Source organism: Malus sylvestris, chromosome 12 (genome assembly GCF_916048215.2).
Source record: "Malus sylvestris chromosome 12, drMalSylv7.2, whole genome shotgun sequence".
Lineage (NCBI taxonomy): Eukaryota > Viridiplantae > Streptophyta > Magnoliopsida > Rosales > Rosaceae > Malus > Malus sylvestris.
Genome location: NC_062271.1, coordinates 18,923,759 through 18,944,142, shown reverse-complemented (window position 1 = coordinate 18,944,142; position 20,384 = coordinate 18,923,759). Strand labels below are relative to the sequence as shown.

At 37.1% G+C, this 20,384-nt stretch overlaps 2 protein-coding genes and 1 pseudogene across 7 annotated transcripts; 2 read left to right on the top strand and 1 right to left on the bottom strand.

Moving 5' to 3' along the window:
* The first annotated feature begins 253 nt into the window (after positions 1 to 253).
* LOC126593741 (PWWP domain-containing protein 5-like) lies at positions 254 to 3,680 on the top strand. Its single transcript, XM_050259857.1, has 2 exons — positions 254 to 391; positions 497 to 3,680. The coding sequence occupies exon 2, from the start codon at positions 527 to 529 to the stop codon at positions 3,341 to 3,343; it is 2,817 nt and encodes a 938-aa protein (XP_050115814.1). The 5' UTR covers positions 254 to 391; positions 497 to 526; the 3' UTR covers positions 3,344 to 3,680.
* Positions 3,681 to 5,001: 1,321 nt separating this feature from the next.
* LOC126592212 (uncharacterized) lies at positions 5,002 to 9,162 on the top strand (annotated as a pseudogene).
* Positions 9,163 to 12,004: 2,842 nt separating this feature from the next.
* Positions 12,005 to 16,660, bottom strand: LOC126594239 (interactor of constitutive active ROPs 2, chloroplastic-like). Of its 6 annotated transcripts, none has more exons than XM_050260453.1 (4): positions 16,353 to 16,660; positions 14,906 to 14,982; positions 14,081 to 14,255; positions 12,005 to 13,955 (listed from the first exon to the last, which is right to left on the bottom strand). In XM_050260453.1, the coding sequence occupies exons 2-4, from the start codon at positions 14,932 to 14,934 to the stop codon at positions 12,291 to 12,293; spliced, it is 1,869 nt and encodes a 622-aa protein (XP_050116410.1). In that variant the 5' UTR covers positions 14,935 to 14,982; positions 16,353 to 16,660; the 3' UTR covers positions 12,005 to 12,290. The 6 variants fall into 6 exon arrangements, with proteins under 6 accessions (XP_050116410.1, XP_050116413.1, XP_050116415.1 ...); XM_050260456.1 differs by having other exon boundaries at positions 14,081 to 14,252; XM_050260458.1 differs by having other exon boundaries at positions 12,005 to 13,949; positions 16,353 to 16,659.
* Between the last annotated feature and the right edge of the window lie 3,724 nt (positions 16,661 to 20,384).

The window sequence follows — 20,384 nt, the reverse complement described above, 5'->3', positions numbered from 1 at the left end:
GTTTGAATATTGAGTGTGAATTTATTTATAAATCTATTTTTTATTGTTAATTTCCTCTTAATTATGTAAGTTTAAATGGAGTAGAAAAAATTATATGAATTCAAATAAAACTTTTCAAATAATTATATTTTGTTTTGGTAAAAGAAAAAAAAATTGAATTAAACAAATAAAAAAGTAAAAGACGGGTGAAGAAAGATATGCGCACAAAAATATAACAGCCGCCGATTTCTACCACGTGTAATCTAAGATCTTTGGTCCTTCCCCGTGTCATCGATTTGAAACGGAAATCCTCTGTTTTTCCCTGTAGTTCTGAAAGGGAGCCCTCAAAATATTTTACACATTGAAGGAGCAGACAGCCGAAGCTATCGAACCGGCCGAGCCAACCCGGAAGGTACGCCCTGCTACTTCCATCGTCCTCTCTGCATCTATAGGGTTTCTATATTCTGCAGTTAGGGTTTCATTAACGTTGTAGCATAATTTCTATTCTGCTTTCTAGGGTTGCATACGTTTGACTATACCTGACTGTATGGACCTGAACGCCGACGTCGTTTTGGCTGACCCGAGTGACGGGGTTCACCACTCTGAGCCGGCGCTGGGAGTGGTGGGCGAAGTGAATGAAATGGCTTCTGTGGGAGGTGGAGTGAATGGGGGTGTAGAGGAGAAAGGTGAAGTGGTGGATGGAGGTGATGATTCTGAAGTGAAATTAGGACTTTTAGATGGGGATGTTGAGGGGAAAGGGAGCGTTGTTTTGTCAGAGGTAGCGGTTAATGGCGGGGAAGGTAGAGAGGGCTTGGAGGGTCCGCAATTTGGTGCTGGGGGTGTGGTTGGAGAAAATGTTAATGGGTTGGTTTTGAAATCTGAGGACAGTTTGAGGAACCTTGAAATTGGAAGGGGTAGAGGGGAGGATGCGACTTTAGGGGAATGCACAAAAGATGAAGTTGTGGGTTCTGAGGATGGAGATTTGGTGAGTGTTAAGGCGAAGCGGAATGTGGCAGTTCATGGAAGGGATGACATGACGATAGATGAGAAAGAAGAGAACGTTGTTCGAGTAGCTGATATAGCTCCTGCTGAAATAGAAATGGATCAAAAGGTGGAGCAGGGCCAAGTTGAAGACCAGAGTCTTGATGCTTCCAGTTCTATGCATGGCAATGGTGACGTTGAGTATTTGGAAACTGTTGGACAAATAACAGAAGGCACCCGGGCTGTGGAAGTGAAAGTTGTTGATCATAGTGAGTCTTTGGATAAAAAAGACCTGAATGTAAGCACTCAGTCTAAGATGGAAACCTGTGATGGACTAGAAAATCAGCCCATGGAAGTTAATGTGGAAGCACAGACAAATGAGAACAAATTGACCCATGATGTTTCAGAGAATGGGGTTCGGCAGAATACTGAAAATGGAAAATCTACTTCCTCAGATGGGAATGTGTCAAGTGATGAAAATGGAAAGTCTGCTTCCACAGAACTAGAATTCCGTGATTCTGATCTAGTATGGGGAAAGGTAAGGAGTCATCCCTGGTGGCCCGGGCAGATCTGTGATCCTTCAGCTGCATCAGTGAAGGCAAAGAAGTATTTTAAAAGAGGCACTTATCTAATAATGTATTATTGGGATAATACATTTGCTTGGAATGAAGCAATGCGGATTAAGCCCTTCTTTGAGAACTTTTCACAAATGGAGAAACAAAGCGACATGGAAGAATTCCAAAATGCAATTGGTTGTGCTTTGGATGAAGTCTCAAGGCGGGTAGAATTAGGGCTGAGCTGTTCTTGCATATCCAAAGAAGTATATGAAAAACTCAAAACTCAGATAATTGAAAATGCTGGAATCAGTGAAGAAGCAAGTAGAAGAGATGGTGGTGACAAGTCTTTAAGTGCTGCTTCTTTTGAACCTGTGAAACTCATTAGGTTTGTAAAGAAGTTGGCTCAGTTTCCGTATAGAAAAGTTGACAGACTAGAACTTGTAACATCAAGGGCCCAATTATCAGCCTTCAATCGCTGGAAAGGTTGTCCTCCACTGCCAGAGTTCAATATGCTTGGTGGGTTGCTGACCGATGCTGACATATTACTATTGGGAGAGAAGCAGTGTGCTGAAGCAAGTGAAAATGCACTTCCAGTAATTAAGGATGAGGATTTGGGGCCGAAATCAAAAAGTAAAGATAACTTACCGCAGAAGCGCAAGAACATGTCTGGAGATAGTACGCGCCCGAGTAAAAAAGAGAAAAGCATACCAGATGTAGTGGCTGAGAAGTATTTTTCTACTCCAGTGAGTGAGAAAGGATCGGAAGGGAAAGCTGGCAGTAAACTGATTTCACAATCTTCCAGTAAGAAACGAAAGGCAGGTGATGCTACATCTGATGACTCGGCAGTAAAGCAACGGAAAAGTGAGTTGTCGACAAGGGCTGATAGTAATTCTATACAAAATAAACCGACTTTTAAAGTTGGAGATAGGATACGCAGGGTTGCAAGCCAACTAAGTGGATTGAGCCCAATACTGAAGAGTTACAATGCAACATCTGGAGAAGTTGAAGTTGAGGATAAAGGCAAAAGAAATGAGTACCCATCTCCTGATAAGATGCTGTCTCAGGTCTGCTTGGCTGCTATAGATCCCATGAACGGATACAGCTTCTTGAGTTCCATGATTACTTGCTTCCGGGAATTTAGGAATACTATATGCTTGGACCATTCCAATCCTGCGGAGGACCAAATGTCTCTGGAACAAATGTTTGGTGGTAAGCTGGTTAAGAAATCAATCAGGAGTGGGAAGAAATCAATGAGCTCCGGCATTACTGAAAAATCCAAGTCACAAGAAATTCCTCCTGAGCAAGCATTACCCAAGAGTCGAAATGAAAATGAAGGGTTGGTGCCTGGAGCTCCAAGTGATATGGATACCTCTACTGATGAACAGCAAGCAAGTCTCGAGTCGGATCCCAATTTGGATTCTGAACGAAAAATTGCTGGTGGAGATCTTGAGTCAGAAACAGTGAAGCCAGCTCTTGGCTCAAGTGAGAGTTGTGATGAATATCTCTCTCGGACAGCTCTGATCTTGAAATTTTCAGATTTGGAGTCTGTCCCTTCAGAAAAAAACCTGAAGAAAATATTTAGCCGCTATGGGCCCTTGACTGAAGTGATGAGGAATAACCGCCGGGCCACACTGGTTTTCGAGAAACGTACTGATGCTGAAACAGCTTTCAGCAGCACAGGGAAATACAGTACTTTTGGACCTTCACTTGTCGGTTACAGCCTCAAGTACCTGCCTTCTAAACCAAGTAAAGCTGCTTCTTCAACCAATGCGAAAAAGCGCGGCAGAAAATGTGCAACAGCACCTGAAGGCAATGCAACCAAGTGATACATTCTGTTCAGGTAAAAGCTCAAGAATGAAGTTACTGTTTTGTTTTTTCTTTAATGAAACTTTCAAGCAAGAAACCATATGAATTTGTAGTTGACTCGGCATTTTTGTCGAAATTGATAGGACGAAGGCTAAATAAATATGTGTATATCCATGTAGCGTATTTCGTAATCGGCTTACAGAATTTCATAATGTAACTATCTGGTACAATTAGGATAGTTCTCTTGCCGTGTCTGACATATTTTTTAGCAGTGTCTCGGATTCTCATTTCCACCATCAGAGTAGATTTGAACCTTTTATATAACACAAGTGAAGCTAAACCCTTGTCCTGAGCAAATTTCATCTCCCTTGTTTTTCTGTCGATTCTATTTTTTCAAGGTTTGGGTATGCGTCCACTCTTCAAATTTCAAACTACTTGTTCGTGTCATGTTTACATGCTTGGAATGTGTAATTACGGGATTTACTATAATTCTGAAGTTTGATTTTTTTTCTCTTACTAACGCATAGGAATCAAAATATACAATTTTTCTTCAATAGGCCGGGAAATGAACGGTGAAGATTGACTTTATGGATTTTTTTGTCAATCTTTACCGTTTATTCACGAACCATTGAAGGCAGACCCCAAAATATATGGGGCTCACACATTACAATTTGTAATTCTGGATCTGAAAAACCAAGTGCTAGATTGATTGATTGAGGTTAGTTGATCTCATTCCAGCTTCCCCTTATTCTTAAGCTCTTTCCAATCCAAGCAAGCATGTCATCCATTTGTCTTCCACTTTTTAATTATTTTTCCGATGCAAGAGTAAAATAGTTTATAAAGAACAAATTGAAGAAAACATCCGAATATCCATGTTCTAGTATGTGAATTAGTAAAAGACCCGAGACAGTGTAATAACGGTCACACTAAAAAATTGCTCGAAATGTGGGTGTGGATATTTGATCGACGCTTGAGAGAAACTCTTCTTTACATTCTTTAGACTATATATCTTCTTTCAAATTTGGTCAACACGGGTATAATTGAGAAAAACATTGGGTGAAGTAGATGTGCTTCTTGTATGCACACTAGCTTGATACCTTTTAAATTTTTTACGTATAATTTTGTTGGTGATAAAAAAAAAAAAAGAATATTGTTTGTTTTTCCGATTTTTATTTTTTCAAATTTTAATGTCGATAAAATACGCAGAGAGGATAGGATGGAAGCAAATATTCTAAGCTGCTCTGGATGAGAAGTAAATGATCATTTTTTTTATTTTTAACAAATGATGTTATTTACGGTAGGAGGGAGGGGGTTGGCTTAGTCTTACAATAAGTTAGCAATAATGTGGTTTTGATTCGTCTTTAGCGATAATCAAACTTAATATCTCTTAAAAATAAAGAGAAATATCTCTAGACCATAATATTAAACGGCAATGTATTTCGATTTTTAACTGTTAGATCTTGACTCTGTCTTTGTAAACAAATATTCAACATTCAGAATATCTTATGCTCTGAAATACAATAGAAAGTCTCAGATGAGATGGGCCTTATCTAGGCCTATCACGTACTTTTTTATCAAATATGGGGGCCCATGTTCTGGTGTGCCCATGCAATTAGTAATACACCGTTAATCCGGTCAGAGCAAAGTCCACACAAGACGCTCCCCAATTTTTTATCTAATTAAATTGTTACAATTTTGAACCGCCGCTTCTTTGCTGTTCAAAATATTTCAATTCACCTTCTCCACAGAACGACCTGCGCTTTTTCCATCACTGCAGCAACCCCGATTCAATCCTATTCGATTTCGCCCGAGATCCGAAATGTACGAGTCCGAGTCGGCGAACAAGAGGGCCGATGCCACCCAATCGAGGCGGCTCAGCCTCATCGACGTCTCGGCCGAGGACGATTCGCTCCTCAATTCGTTTCCTGGAGACAACATGTTTTCAATTTCAGGTCCCTTTCAATTTCACCATTTTTTAAGGAATTTTTTAGATTTATTTTCGATTTTTATAGGAATTTGAGCTTTTCTTCGAAGCTGAATGATCTTGTTCGTGCAATGCTCGGAATGGTTGAATTGATTCCCTTGTTGTTTGAAAGTACATGAATTTTTTGACACTTTTCGTTCATTCGATATGCAAATTGAAGGCTTTTGGATAGTTGATTAGGTTAGCGTATCACCAAGGCATATTTCATTGTTATCTAAAGGGGGAAGGTGGGAAATTGTTCTCGAGCACAATATTAGGTGTTAAATTAGAAAATGAAATCTTAATTTTGTGTGAGGGAAGCAAGGAATTCGATTTCGTAGCACGGCGACACCATATGTTATGCACGGGCTGAGTCTGGAGGAATGAGAGAAAAATTACTCGTGTAATTTTATAATTTCTATATTTCTGCCTTCGCTAGTGAATGAGTTTCAATTATCTCTGTGGTTGGTGCCACATTTTATCTAATCTTTCGCAATGTGGTATGCAGAAGACCAGGAAAACAGAAGTTTTCAATTGTTTGAGGGTATGACTGCTAACAAATTAGAGGATGTGCCTGAAAACTATGAGCTAACCAAGCAAGTAACTGAACCTTCTGAATCACTGGAACCTGAAATGACAAAGAAAAGTGGAAAGTGCAATCTTCGCAAGAGTTTAGCTTGGGATAGAGCGTTTTTCACCAGTGCAGGTACACTTGTGTGTAGATTTGATTGTCAGAAGGTTTTCAGTCAATGCAATTCAGGTTATTTCCATCTTGCGCATTCCAATTCATAGCGGGTGATACAAAATTTGTGGATTCAGGTGTTCTGGATCCTGAGGAGCTGTCTTGCATGATTGAAGGAGATAAGACTGGAAAAAAGATGTTACCCAGAATTCAAGAGGAAATTCACAGATCCACCGATTCCATATCCACATTAGGAAGTGATACTTTGACACTAGAAAGTAGTGAGGCCAATTTGTTTGAAGATGTGAGAGCTTCAATCCAGAAATCCAGTAAAGCATCCAAAGCAGTGAATGAAAGTATGAAAGATGGTTCGGGAGTAACAGAAACCAATAATAGCGGCTGTAAGTATACTTCTATACCTTGTATTTTGTACGAAACAAAAAAGTGTGTGGATTAGCCTGGTTTAGGTGCTCGCAAATTTGTGCTTGATGACAAGGATTGGAAGCAGAAATGGAATTAGGGCCATAGAATTACTTGTTTCTTCCTTTTTGTCCCTATTTTGAAGCACGTAGACATAAATTGGAAGTTGACGGGACAGAGGGAATTTAACTGATTCTTTACTATACTCTCCCTCTCTAGAGAAGTAATGTTGGTGTTATATATATATATATAAATACCCTTGTTGAGGGAACTTAGAAACTATTTAAAAACCTTTGTGGTACCACTGCCTTCACACTTCTCATACCAGCCTATTTTCTTAGCAACTTATTTTCCAAACTAACCAGGTCTAGTCATTTTTCAGCTTTGAAGGGGATCGATGTTGTTTCTCAAAATAAGGTATGCCAAGTTAATGCATGAAAGCTTCAGTTTCACTGATACGATCACAAGAATATATGAGATAATGTTGTGAATTTCAGGTGATGCCTAGACTTGCTTCTAAGAAGCCAACTGTCAGTGTGCAAAAACCAGGGAAAGTAAAAAAGGCATCTACATGTCCCGAAGTATCACAGGCATGTAAAACAAACATAGATATCAATGCCAATTATGCTATACCATCAAAATTACTCACTGTTTATAATACAAGCAGTTAGATCTGGAACAAATACTACTGGGAAATGAATCTGTTTGTCATAGTATAACGGCGATTCAACCAACTATGAAGCTATTAATGCTATTTGAATTCAACATTACAGAGATCATATTTCTTCTCTATGCTGATTTAGTCATTTAAACAGTATTAAAAAGAGATCTGGTCTTGATATCTTTAATTGACACATCATTTATGTTCTCTAAATGAAGTCTGATTCTGCACGTGGAGACACATCTACATCTCTTTTGAAGCGAACAAAGGTAATAGGGAAGCCTATTCCTAGCCCAACACCTTTAACCAAGAGGGCTTCTCTGGGTAGCAAACTTATCCATATGGAAAAGGATACTGTCAAAAATGCAACTGGTAACAAGAACTTCTGTTTGATTAGATTTCTTCATTTTTTCCCCTTGAAGGCTGAAGTGTTTATGCTTGTGGTATAAAGTTATCATTCTCTAATCCTAGTTTGACCATTGCAGGTAGAGGGGCTCCATTGCCAAAAATACCCTCAAGTTCAAGAGTTCTACCTAGGCCAGGACCATTAGCTAGATCTTCCTTTTTGGATACTTCACCCAGAACCAAGAGAGAAGGAGCTCCTTCCTCATTTGATAGTTCTGGCAGTACTTCTAACAACATTGGTCCCTGCAACTCCAAGAGAAAAACTGATTCCAGAAGTGCCAACCCCCCTTCCTCCGGTTCTACCAGCAAAACACCATCACGAATTGAGCCAAGAAATAAATGTCAATCTGGAAAATCTCTTCTGTCAACTAACAAGGTGCCTGGGACAAAGCTGGTTACTAGCACATCCCCTGCTCACTCATGGTCCTCAGAGTCATCGTCGTCATTTTCAACTTTAGAAAAAATGTCATACAGTCCAAGAGCTAGCCTTGACACAAGATCGTCCAAAAGCGGCTCTGTAGGTGGTGATGCACCAGATATTCTAGATTTGAAGAACCATATTTATGATCAAAGCTCAATTGGAAATGAGACTCAGGTGACTGGGTTGCTTCGTCAGTGTGATGTGAAAGCTTCAACCGAAAATAGTGGACTTCCTCCAGCTTCAAAACCTTCTGGACTACGATTGCCATCACCCAAAATTGGCTTCTTTGATGGGGTTCGTTTTTCCTTGCCTCTTGATTCTTGTGTTCTATATGGGAAATTATTATCTCTAGTCTTCTAAGTTGAATAAGATAAACTATGCTGTTACCGAAAGGCCTAGGCTAAATAACTTCAAAGTAGCATTTTTGTGAATGTGACGAAACTAATGTTAGCAAAATCACGTTGTTATTTTTCTTTTGTTTCTCTTTTAAATAACCACCTGGTCCCCTCAAAAAATAACCACCTGGTGTTTTACTTTATGCAGGCGAAAACCGCAGTGTCCTCCCCGAAAGGAAGTATGCAGCCTCATTCTGTTGTACGTAGTGGCTTGCCTAAAAGTGGGGTGCGCAGTGTTATCCTGAGTGCGGGACAAAACAAGGGAAAGGTGGGAAAACTTCTACCTGTTAGAAATGTATCTAAATTGGGGAATAAGACCCCTGATGCTCAAAAAACATCCTTTAACACGAAACCTAAGTCTCCAGTACCACTCCAGCAAGCATCCAGTGCTGCAAAGGTCCTTCGTCCTTCCAGGAACAGCATATCTCCTAAAGTTCCAAGTCAAGGGCCTCGTAAATCTGGCAGTGAAAATCACTTGAAGGATGAGAAAGTTGGAGCTGAAGAACATAGTACTGACATTAATGAGCAAGAAAACTGTGTTGTAGAGTTGAGGGGTAGCCCTACTTTCTCAAAAAATAAAGTGAGCCCACAATTGAAGGTTCATTCTCATGGGAAGGCAGCGAAAGTCACTCCAATTAATGGCGGGTCTCCTACTATCTTTGATTCAAGTTCCACTTGTAATGCTGACAACATACCCCTTTCTGATAAATTGGGTGACGCAACATAGGAACCAAGTGATTTCAAGCAGTCAGAAAAATCCCATCTCGAAGATCAGGTTAGTGGCTTGAGCAAACAAGTTGGAGCCATGAACATGGACACAGAGATGGTGTTATTTAAAAGGGTAGCATTTTCTTGTAACAAACCTTTGCAACGCGTGTGGGTTTGTCGATAATTCAAGAGGATCAACTGTGCTGAAGGGAGAACATGCCGAGATTAGGGCAGAAGCGTTGAAGCTGGTCTTGTTACATAGGATTGTTCTGTAGGTCTTTGCATTGAAATTGTTTATTTGGTGCATATATCAACAAGAAGAACGCATTTGAGTTGCCAATTAAACGGTTTATTGTGTACTCTTATTCTATATTACATTAAGTCATATACTGCATTTCCCCTGCCTTCTCTCTCTCCTCTCTCATAAAATTCGACCGTTAGAATATTTCACACCCTAATTTGATTGTTTGAATTATATGCCATATACAGCCTGCAGGGGTCCCTTAGACTCATTAAATAAAGGGGCTTTTAGATCCAGGTCCAAAAACATAGTGTTTTTAGGAGTGAGTTTAGTTATCTAATTATATATATATATATATATATATATATATATATATATATTTATACTCATTTTATATTTTCTAAAAATATTAAAAATCAATCAAAATCTTCTAATATTATGCATTTTCCAACTCCAAAAAATATATTTAATATCTTATAACAAAAAAACTATTATACTAACATAAATTTATCTGTAAAACATTCTACCCTAACTCAAGTAACAAATATATGAATGTATATAATACCTATACGTGAGATATGAAACCTAATTAAAAGGTAGAAAAAACATAACATACCTACAAGCAAGACACATTAATCTGTGACATGTTGATTATAAAAAAAGAATCTATCATATAGGTAGATAAATATAATTAACCTGTGATATAGGTTGATTATAAAAATTAAAAATAAAATCTATAAATAGGGTTTAAAGCAAGAGGAAGAACGAGAAATAACAAAAAGATAAATAAAAAGAAATAAGCAAAGAGATAATTGGGAAGAAATTTGATTTTTATAATAAATCTTATCATTGAATAGATAACTATTGATAATTAAATAATTAAATATAACAAATTGGACTTATTTTAATAAACTGGACTATTCCTACTATTGGCTCAAAAAATTGGACTTATATCTAGTTTTCCCTTAAATAAAATACAATTGTTTTTTGGCTTAACAGATGGGCCTTCAAAAAGCCCACTAAAAGACGAGAAGATCTAGACATTGGGCTTATAAGTTAGCCTAAGAAATCTAGATGACAGATCACCAAACGAAAATGAAAGACTACCACCATCAATGACCACTCCTAGCCCTGAATTGTATACCGACAAGAAAAGATGACACTTTAAGGACATGTCTGTCCAGACAACAACTCTGAGTCACACGTTGGGCATCAGTGAGAAAAGAAGTATACAAGGAACATAAATATTGTCAGGTCTAGCACTCCGGTAAAGTGATTTTCATGAATGTAAACTTACAGTTGTTATTTGTTGTAACTCCTTTATGGATTATTGGGAAGTATGCTAAACCGCGGTGTTTCAAGAATGTTAAACCTGTATAGTATGAATTTTATGAGTATAAAGCCAACAACCGAGCATGGATGACCGGGGAGTTATTCCAAGAATATGCTCAATGACTCGATAGACAAAGGGATGATTGACTCATATTTTAGAAAAGCCTCGTAGTCAAATCATAAGAATTATGATACATATTATTAGTTTATATATTATATGGGATTTTATGAGTTTTTATTTTATAATATATTATCTTATAAATTTAGCGAACTATTAATTTAGCACGTTATTTTTCAAGTTGGAACTAGCCAAAATATTATTTAACTCAGGTTATTAATTTAACAGGTATTAAATTATTGAGATTCTACTGTACTCGGTTTTTTGACGGTCATGATCTGACACTGATGCTTAAATAGTAACCAGGTTTTCTTTCACTTGGTGTGTTGTTTTTTTTATTCGCCCAAAAAATACTCTGTAAATAAATTGAAAATATTGTTGCTCATTACTGTTAACTGACAGTGATACTCACTCTCTACCCTATTGAAAACCAGCAGTTACTAAAGTTCATTCTCTATCAGTATAGGCCCCAAAATTGCTTTGGTTAACATTTGATAAAGTATGATACTTTTGGGACAAAATTTCTTACATTGAGAAGAAAAGAGAATTACAAAAAGTATATGAATGGAATATGAACACACTATTTTTTCTCCGTCATTCAATCTAATTCATTCAATATGATATCGAGAAATAAAAAAAGCCGTATAAAAATAGAAAAATAGCGTGTGCTTATCATTTCTCAGTTGAATCATATCTTTAGCATAACTTCACTTTCAATCCAAGACTCAAAACACATCCAAATATTTTGTGTTTAGTTTGCTTTTAGTACACATAATAATCATTTATGCATGCTAGGGCCCTTTGATATCCATGATTAGTGAGAGAACAATACTTCATGTTAAACAAATACTTTTCATAGTTTTATCTTTTGGCATCCATGATTGCTGAGAGAAGCACTGGCTTTTTATATTTGAGCTAACCCACAATGCTACTATTGTTTTCCCTTTCAGCTAACCCACAATGCTACCAGCTAACCCACAATGCTACTATTGTTTTCCCTTTCATAATTTTCTTTTCAAATTTTTTATTACAAGTTATATTACTACTCTAACTTTAAATTACACTAAGATAAGAGAAAATGATTTGAACCCGGAATGAAGTGAGTTAAAGAAAAATGACATTCGTCAGGACAATCCACCACCTGCTTTCTTTTGTCTTTCTAACTTGAAAAGGCGAAAACTTTGCGCAAGGGCAAGCAGATGCATGAGCATTTTGAACTCTTTCGTCTGGAAAATGGACAGTGCCCGGGCTTGAATCCGGAAGGTCAGTTCAGCACAAAAGACTGGATGCATTTAGCACAACATTAACATAATGCAAACTGCATTGATCCAATACTGAAACTGAATTGTGCTTTAATTAACATAAAATGGAAAGGCTCAAAGTAAAATACAACATTATTCCAAGTCTTTCATAGCGATACATCATGTGAGAAAGGACTCTTCAAAGTTCACCAGTTTCCACATACCTATACAGTCTGCAAATGTCGGTCTTTAACTCCACACGAAACTCGGGTGCTAGCAGCCTAGCACCCTCCAAAATACCTGTCAAGATTACAACAGAACATACTGAATCCAACAAAATAATAGCTAGCGACGATAAGCAACTTGTCACATAATTCTGACTACTTTTGGCCTTTCTTCCATAACACGCCGATCTTCTTTAACATATTCCCATTTTTCTTCTTCGGCGAGTCATCATCCATGTCTTCTGAATAAGGTGAATTCATAGGATTGTAGTTGTTGCTGTCAAGAGAACCTGTTCTCTCAACAAGGTTCCCATTGTTTCCAGTTGAAAGCATGGCAGCAGCTGCCTCAGCGGCCTTCCTCCACTGATCCGCCTGCACCTTTAACTTCCTTAACTCAGCCTCCAGTTCAGAATTTGCAGCCTGTGCTGCATCCAGCTGCTCAGTCACCTGTGCGGCTCTCCTGGTACTTTTATCTGCTTCCTCAGTCACATAGCCCAGTTTCACCAAAGCCTCTCCCTCTGCAGCCCTTGCAGCTTCCTCCAAAACAACAGCCTCATCATTAACTTTATTCCTCTCGATTTCCTTGTTTTTTAGTTCCATCTTGAGCATTTCATTCTCCTCAGCTATGTTCTGCAATTCCGTTTCCTTATCCAACAAACTTGCCTTCAACTCTACCATTACAGTCTCTGACTTCTTTAGCTCCAATTCAAGTTCAGATTCATCTTCAGTTGATAAATTTTTCTCAACTTTCAAGGCCACCCCATCATTTTTCTTTGATACAATCTGAATTTCAGTTTCCTTATCCATTAGCTGTGCTTTCAAGTCTTCAATATGATCCTTTGCTTTTTTCAGTTCTGCTAGCAGTTCAGCTTCCCTCTTGGATGCTTCAGATTTTGCACCGTCAACTTCCTCGTACGCATTCCGAATCTGCAATGTGCTCTGAATGTATTCTTCCTGGTACCTGACCTCAGCTGCATCCAATGCAGATCTCAACTGACCCACTTCGGATTTCAAAGAATTCAGCTCTGCTTGTAACTGTTTTCTTTCTTCATTTTCATCTTCCTTAACAAGTTTTACATTGTCTGTAGAGTTTACCGAATGATTGCCTTTCCTATTAATCAGTTCTACTTGAAGTTTGCTCACAAGACCCTCCAGTGATTTAACACGAGCATTGGATTGCTCCAACTCCAATGATAAGGAGTTGCAAGACTCTGTGGCTTTGATCCCATCCAATTTGAGCATTTCTATGGTTGCATTTGCCGCTTCCAATTGCATATGAGTGCTTTGTATAACTTCTAGTGCCCGGGATTCAGATTCTTTGCATTCATTGAGCTCAGCTTTCAATTTCTCAACCAGGGAAAAAGTTTCTGAAAGTTCCTTTCTCAAGGTCTGGATCTCAGCATATGCCGACTCTGCATGCCTGTTTTGAGCGTCCTCAGACTCGGCTACCCTTTCGAGCTGACCCTTTAGCTTCTGAATTTCATTCATAGCAGAAGCCAGGGCAGCAGAATCCATTGACCGCTGATTTTGGACAGCCTCAAGTTCAGACTCCCATGCTCTATCCCGATCCTGAGACAGTTCACGAAGCTCTTGAAGACGAGCATCTTCAGAAGTAGAAAGTTCCATCAGTTGCTGTTGGGATTCTTCAAGCTTTGCAGACATGGCTAATATCTGGTTCTTCGCTTCTTCAGCCTCCTGCTGGGATCGTCTCTTCAGCGACTCAGTTGTGTTTAACTGGTCCTTTGTCTTCTTCAGATCCTCTTGGAGTTGAGCAAGTTGTGTTTCCATTTCTGACACTCTTTTCGGTTGCTTCTTCTGAAGCTCAAAACCAGGGAAAGGGGAAGTAAATGAGAAACTACGATCGTTTTGAATTGAATGATAAGAAACCACATTAGAACCACACCAGATAACCTTCTAGCCGCAAGACATAAGTTATCATGGAATACCTCAGGTACAGGGCTTCGTGGTGACATGCGCTCATTCACTTTTGGACTTCTGTTTTTCAGGGTCTTAGTAGCCATATTTGGAGAGGATACAGAATCCGGCTCTGATCCAGGCGTCTTGTTAGTTCGAGGCCTTGCTGGAGATCTCCTTTGAGGCACTTCCAAAGAGCCAATTCTGCTATCAATACGAAAGGGAAGTTAAATATTAGAAGATTGCATCAAAGTACTCAAAGTAAAGATAAGTTTCACAAATTGTTGCATCAAGAACACAAAACATAGAAAAAAAGCTAGATGCGGATACAACTTTGCTACAAATGGATTCACCCATATCTGGAGGATATACTGCATAACAACCATTTACCAAAGCAATACCTTCTTTGATTTGTCTAACTTACTTTCAGATACAGAGCGATAAAAATTTAGGCAGAAAAGAGAGAAGTATTTTACAAAATTATAACTTACAAATCAGCATTTCAATTCTGATGATACTGGCATATAACACGAATTCCGCATGGATAGATATAAATTCGAATCCGAATTCATACTCGGTTAAGTTTAGATGAGGTTTATAAACTTTGTTAAAAACTCAGAGCAAAATATTTCTCAAGCTTTTTATTGCTTTCCTTTTACTACTTTATATATAATTTAGAACACCATCCTATTTTGCTTTCTCAGCTAATTATATCACCATTACTTACCCAATATGTCAAAATTTTCCCATAACGAAGACAGAAAATTTGAAGTCTAAGAGTGATTATTAGCACACTATAAAATTAAGCAAACAAAATTAATATTCTTATAAAAGAAGCAAATAAATGTTGATCTTACTTTGCTTTTGGTGTCTGCATCTTCAACATCTACACGTGCTGATTGTGTTGTCCTAATTCGATCTACCTTTCAAATCCCTGAAAGCAGTTCGGAGAAACGATCTTTGGCTGAGATAAAGAAACTTCAAAGAGAATACAATATATATGCACACAAAAAACACAAGAAAAATGGCTCACTAAAGATGGCCACCTTAGATCCATATAAAGTACAAAAATTAACAAACAAACAAACAAACAACACCTGCCTTCAAAGAAATCCCACAGAAAACTAACACCACTACTACCAACCAATCCCACTAATATTCAATATATATATATATATATATATATATATATAAGAAAGAACGCTGCAGCTGCAAGATTCATTGAGTCTCATTAAACAAGCTAACTTTTTAAATTTCCTTTTCTCCTTTTCCCACCTTTAAACTACATTCCAAAAAATGATTTAAGACACAAGGGACCAGCAGGAGTTAGAAAATGACAACAATAACCACGTGCGATTGCCGTGGCTTAATTTTTAATTTGCATCAGTGCTAATGACAAAAGGAGGATCTTTCTGTAATAACTGATTAATTGTGGGCATACTGAACCCAGCAGAGCACAAATGAACCCCATCTCTGTTCTTTGATGAAAATCCACTCTCTTAAAATTTAGCTGCAAATTAAAAACTATGACATAATATTATTGGAAACGCAGCAATGCAAGAAAATGCAATCAGAAGTGTTCTTAAATTATAGTAAATTACAGAACCAATATATTAAGGAAACCCATAGATCTATGAACCCCAGATTAGAACAACAGATCTACAGAAAAAATTGAAACAGGAAAACTTAAAAGAGAGACCCTGGGAATACAGCTTCATGCTTAGCAAAATAGGGAAAAATAAAATCTTTTGTGGTGGACCAAAAAATCTGAAAGAAAAAACATGAAGGGGAAGAAACTCTAGCTCTTCTTCTCCAGCAACTCTTCAGAAATTGCTTTGAAAACCGGAGCTTGCAAAGGAAGAGACTTTCAGTTTAAATACCACCAACCCACATTTTCATTTAAAAGCACAAGTTCCCCAACATTTAAATTAAACCAAAAATTAAAATAACATAAGAACAAACTAAAAGCGACAAAACCCATATATTAACTGTATAAAACAAGCTCTTTAAACCCAGAAAAAGCTATTAACCCAAAAAAAAACCCCAGAAAAGTTAACACATTTTCCATAAAAAAGCAACAGAACCCAGAAATTCATAGACTAAAACAAGCTCTTAAAACCCAGAAAAGACAACACATTTTCACCAGAAGGTAAAAAATAAGAGTAGACTCAAGTTGCAAGGATAGTATAAAATGGGAAAGGTTTTGCAACGAAAAACATGACATCAAAATACCGTTGGAATCCCTTTAGATTAGATTAGAATATCGTTCGAATAAAAAGAAAAAACCTTGACATTTGGCCTTACCACAAAGATCTCTGCCTCTGACTAGGGTGGCTAGCCAATATTCCTCACGTTGGATAGTACTAATTAGCAGATGTTTGGCAAAAGACAAGAAAAAGGAAAAGGGAAAAAGAAAAAAGAACAAAATAGGCTTTGGAAATGGCAGAAAACCCTAGAGCTTGCTCGGTTTAGAGTTGCAGCAGTAGCATTGGGAGGGTTTGGTAGCTTCTGCTGTAGCTGCTTCTGTGTGCCCACTTCCCAAGTGAGTGAGACTGCTTCTCTCCATTTCTTTGTATTTGTCAGTGGAGGGAGGGAAGTGAGCAACAGACAAAAGCAAATGCCTAAATTGGCTAATAGAAACTTATAAATGCTTTTACCCTCACGCGCCTATTAATCCACACGCTCCCACTCACATGGGTTTGCTGATAGAGTGATAGTAGGTCTTAGTCTTACCTTCTGAGATTGCTACAGCTACCCGAATAGTTTTTGAGTAATTATCATGGGATGGCTCAGCCGCCCAGCTTTCAGATCCGTATTCTACACGGTTTATTTTGAGTTTGATTCTAAATACTAGTGAATCATGCGATGATTAATCGGATGAGATTGAAATGCTTCTGTGAATGTTCCCAATCCTTAGAATGATGGATTACCGTAACGAAACCATTAACTAGTTTTTTTTTTTTTTTTTTAAAGAAAATAGTTTTTGGGGTGAAGAGCAAGGCTTAATTCAGGTTCCAACATCCAAGAACAAATGGGGTTATTTAGTGATTATAGATAGTGTGCTCTCCCATCCCATCTTAAGCTAATCCCCAATAATATGTTTCCATTAGGCCATCTATGCATAATTTATTGGTCTCTCAATTCCCTTATAAAACTCATTTATTTGGTTGTACAACGAATCTTAGGTACCCTTCATGATATACGTAACTAATCTTGATTAAGAAAAAAGATAATGACAATCATTCAGGTATGCATGCATTAGCGTGAGTTGTTTATTGGTGTGTGTTGTACGTAGGCATTTTACAATTATTTTAGGTGAGTTTGATTCACACATATATATATATATATATATATATATATATTAGTATATTACCCATCAACAATCATTTTGATTATTCTGTTAAAATTCTGTTTAAAAACTTTGTTAAATAAGGACTAAAATGACAAAAATATTGTTAATTTAATAAACAATGTACCAAAATGATTTAAAATTTTTGAGGGTATTTTTGTCTTTTATCCTTATTTAATGAAAATTTTTCACAGAATGACCAAAATGATTGATAGTGGACAATCTTAGTGACCACTTCTATTGATTTCAAATTTCAGAAACCAAAGTGAAGAGCTATGCAAATTTCAAAGAACATTTTGGATAAAAGCCTTTTATAATCTCCAAGCTTTACTCCCATAGAACTCAAGAATTGAAATCAGTCCCATAAACTTATTTTCCGCATGTGCAAGAGTTTGATTCTTATACAATTCAAATCAAACTTCATTTTCCTGCTTATTGCGGAAGGTCTTATAATATTACCTAATAAAGATTTCATAGTTAATTAGGTTAGGAGATTATTCATGACCCCGATTTTCAATAGTGTGAATAAGGCTTTCGAGTTATAATTACTCAAAAATAATCGAGAGTTGTTGGTTCTTCTCAATTCCCATGTTTTCAATTTGATTCATTGAATTAGAGCATATCATCCTTCGCATACCCACCTCTAAACAGCTGGTTTGCACAGGCAATTGGGATACACTTGGATTTGTCAAAGCTTCAATTTTTCAAAGTTTTCATCAATGATTTTAGACCCCATTGGCTATAAACTCATCAATGTGTAGATCCCAATTTGTGGATCCCCAATTTTTACTTGGAACTTTTTTTGTCTTTCCATTGACCTAGGACTCCTGCTTGGTCAATGCAACTGATATTTTTTTTTTTTTTTGGAAACTAATGCAACTGATATTTAGTAACTGATAAGACAGATTGATTAGGCTTTGGATGCATTTTCAACCATTACATGTGCCAAGTCTTCTGCTTCGGGTTACAGGGCACAAATGGCTGGTAATTAGCTAATTAGGTCCCTTCTTCCATGGGGTCCCCCTGAAATTGCACTAATGGGCCCCCAAAACTAGGATACTAACAAAGAACAAATATGGGCAAACCGCTTAATTTCTGCATGATCAATCATATTAAGCAGACGAGTTGTGTTCTTGGAGAAATTCTTGGGCGTGGACGTCCAGATCACGTTAATGCCTAATTACACACTTAAAATGCTCAATCCCCATCTTTTGTGCACCTACCTCTTTTTGTCTGATAAAATAAAATTTTATCTTGTTACTGTTACAATCAATCGTTCCAATTATGAGATTCAAAGAGTCTAGTGTTGTTATTTATTGTCACTACATTCTCGTGTCAAGATGGAGTATAAGTTTGCTTTGAGCACTCTAATTTCTTTAGAGTAAACAGCAACATATGAGAGAAATTTTTAAGTGTGGATGCTTAAATCACGTAATCGTCTGACTGCACACACAAAGTGTCTCATCCTCCTTGTGTCTAGTGCCTTGTACGGATAACCACACACAAAAATTATTTTGTGCTAATACTACAGCTAGTCATCCATGCGCGAGTATGCGATTCCTTCTCATTGAAGCAAACAAGACCCACACTATATCCAAAGTTTGGATTCGTCCAACGCACACATGGGCACCCAACTTAGCCTACAATAAAAACTTAAAAAATGCAAAAAGCAATGGAAGATAGCCTTCACATATATGCCAAAGTATTGTTAAGTGTCCTTGTAGTGTGCAGTGCAAGGCATGAGTAGATATAATTAAGGAATGGCATCATTATTTATTTCTTTGATTTTTTTTTTTTTTTTTTTTTTTTTTTGGCGAATTTCTTTGATTGTGTCATGTCAAATCAAATGTAAGTGGAAATAAAGGTCACCTATTGATATATACTTGTCCTATATTGTAGGGCAAATGGGCAATCCATATGTTTATTTGCACAAAGCCCGTTGCTTTGTCTGCAAAGAAAGCAAGTTGGTATCATATAAAATAAGGTATAATTTTGTTCATTTCTTTGAACTAAAAGAGGACTAACAAAAACAAAATATCCATTTGGAAAGCAAAGGGAAAGTCACACTCATTGCTCAAAAGTGGATTGGAAAATAAGGCTTTGGTTGTTGTTTTAAGACTTCTCTGAGAGGGATGGGGTATTTTAATACATACTAGTCCACAACAACTTGATGTATCATAGGCTAGCCATCCGATTAGGGTTTTTTTTAAAGAGATTATATTCACACACGCCAAATTACTTCTCCCACACATTTTTACTTTTTTAATATTTTCTACACACCACTAACATTTGATAGAAAAATATTAAAAAATTAAAAGGGTGTGGAAGAAGTAATTTGGGGTGTGTGAATATAATCTCCCTTTTTTTTAATAAGTAAATTAGTCTGTTGCTTGTTTGTCTGTAAATTACATCATTTCTCAAACTGCTATGGAAAAAAATAATGCCTTTGCTTAACTAACAAACATGCATTTTGCATTATAATTGTTTTATATTGTTATTATCAATATTCAATATTTCTAAGATTCTCATTTTGAATACCTATGAGACCCCTTTTATATGAGTCGTCAGATTAATCTTATGGTAGATTAAGTCATCAACTTAAATAATCTATGTTACACTGAAACAAAACACTAATTGACAAAACAAAAAATAAATAAATAAGAAGAAAGAAGAAGGTTTCACGTCAGGTCGAATTTTTTCCATCTGCAGAACCTAGTCTCCTCATTGAATATAAAAACCTAGCAAATCTAATTGCATAAAACCCTAATAACTTTAGATATCCAATTTCATCGGATCTTTTATCAATAATATTCAAATCTAGTTAGTTACAAAGCACAAAAAATTGAGATTGTGCGGTTTCGAAAATTGGGATCCTCTTCTTCTTGAACCCATGAACCTCTTTTCCATATGAATTTTTTCGACGACGGTGAAAATTTTAAAATAGGTCCCTCTTCTTTCTTCATACGCGAAAAGTAAACAACAAACAA

Bases quoted from the DNA above. Each gene is read 5' to 3' on its own strand.
- LOC126593741 (XM_050259857.1), top strand. From the start codon at position 527: ATGGACCTGAACGCCGACGTCGTTTTGGCTGACCCGAGTGACGGGGTT.
- LOC126594239 (XM_050260453.1), bottom strand. From the start codon at position 14,934: ATGTTGAAGATGCAGACACCAAAAGCAAA. The intron at 14,256-14,905 runs GTAAGATCAACA...TCGTATTGATAG, and splicing joins ATGCAGACACCAAAAGCAAA to CAGAATTGGCTCTTTGGAAG. The intron at 13,956-14,080 runs GTATTCCATGAT...CCTGGTTTTGAG, and splicing joins CACGAAGCCCTGTACCTGAG to CTTCAGAAGAAGCAACCGAA.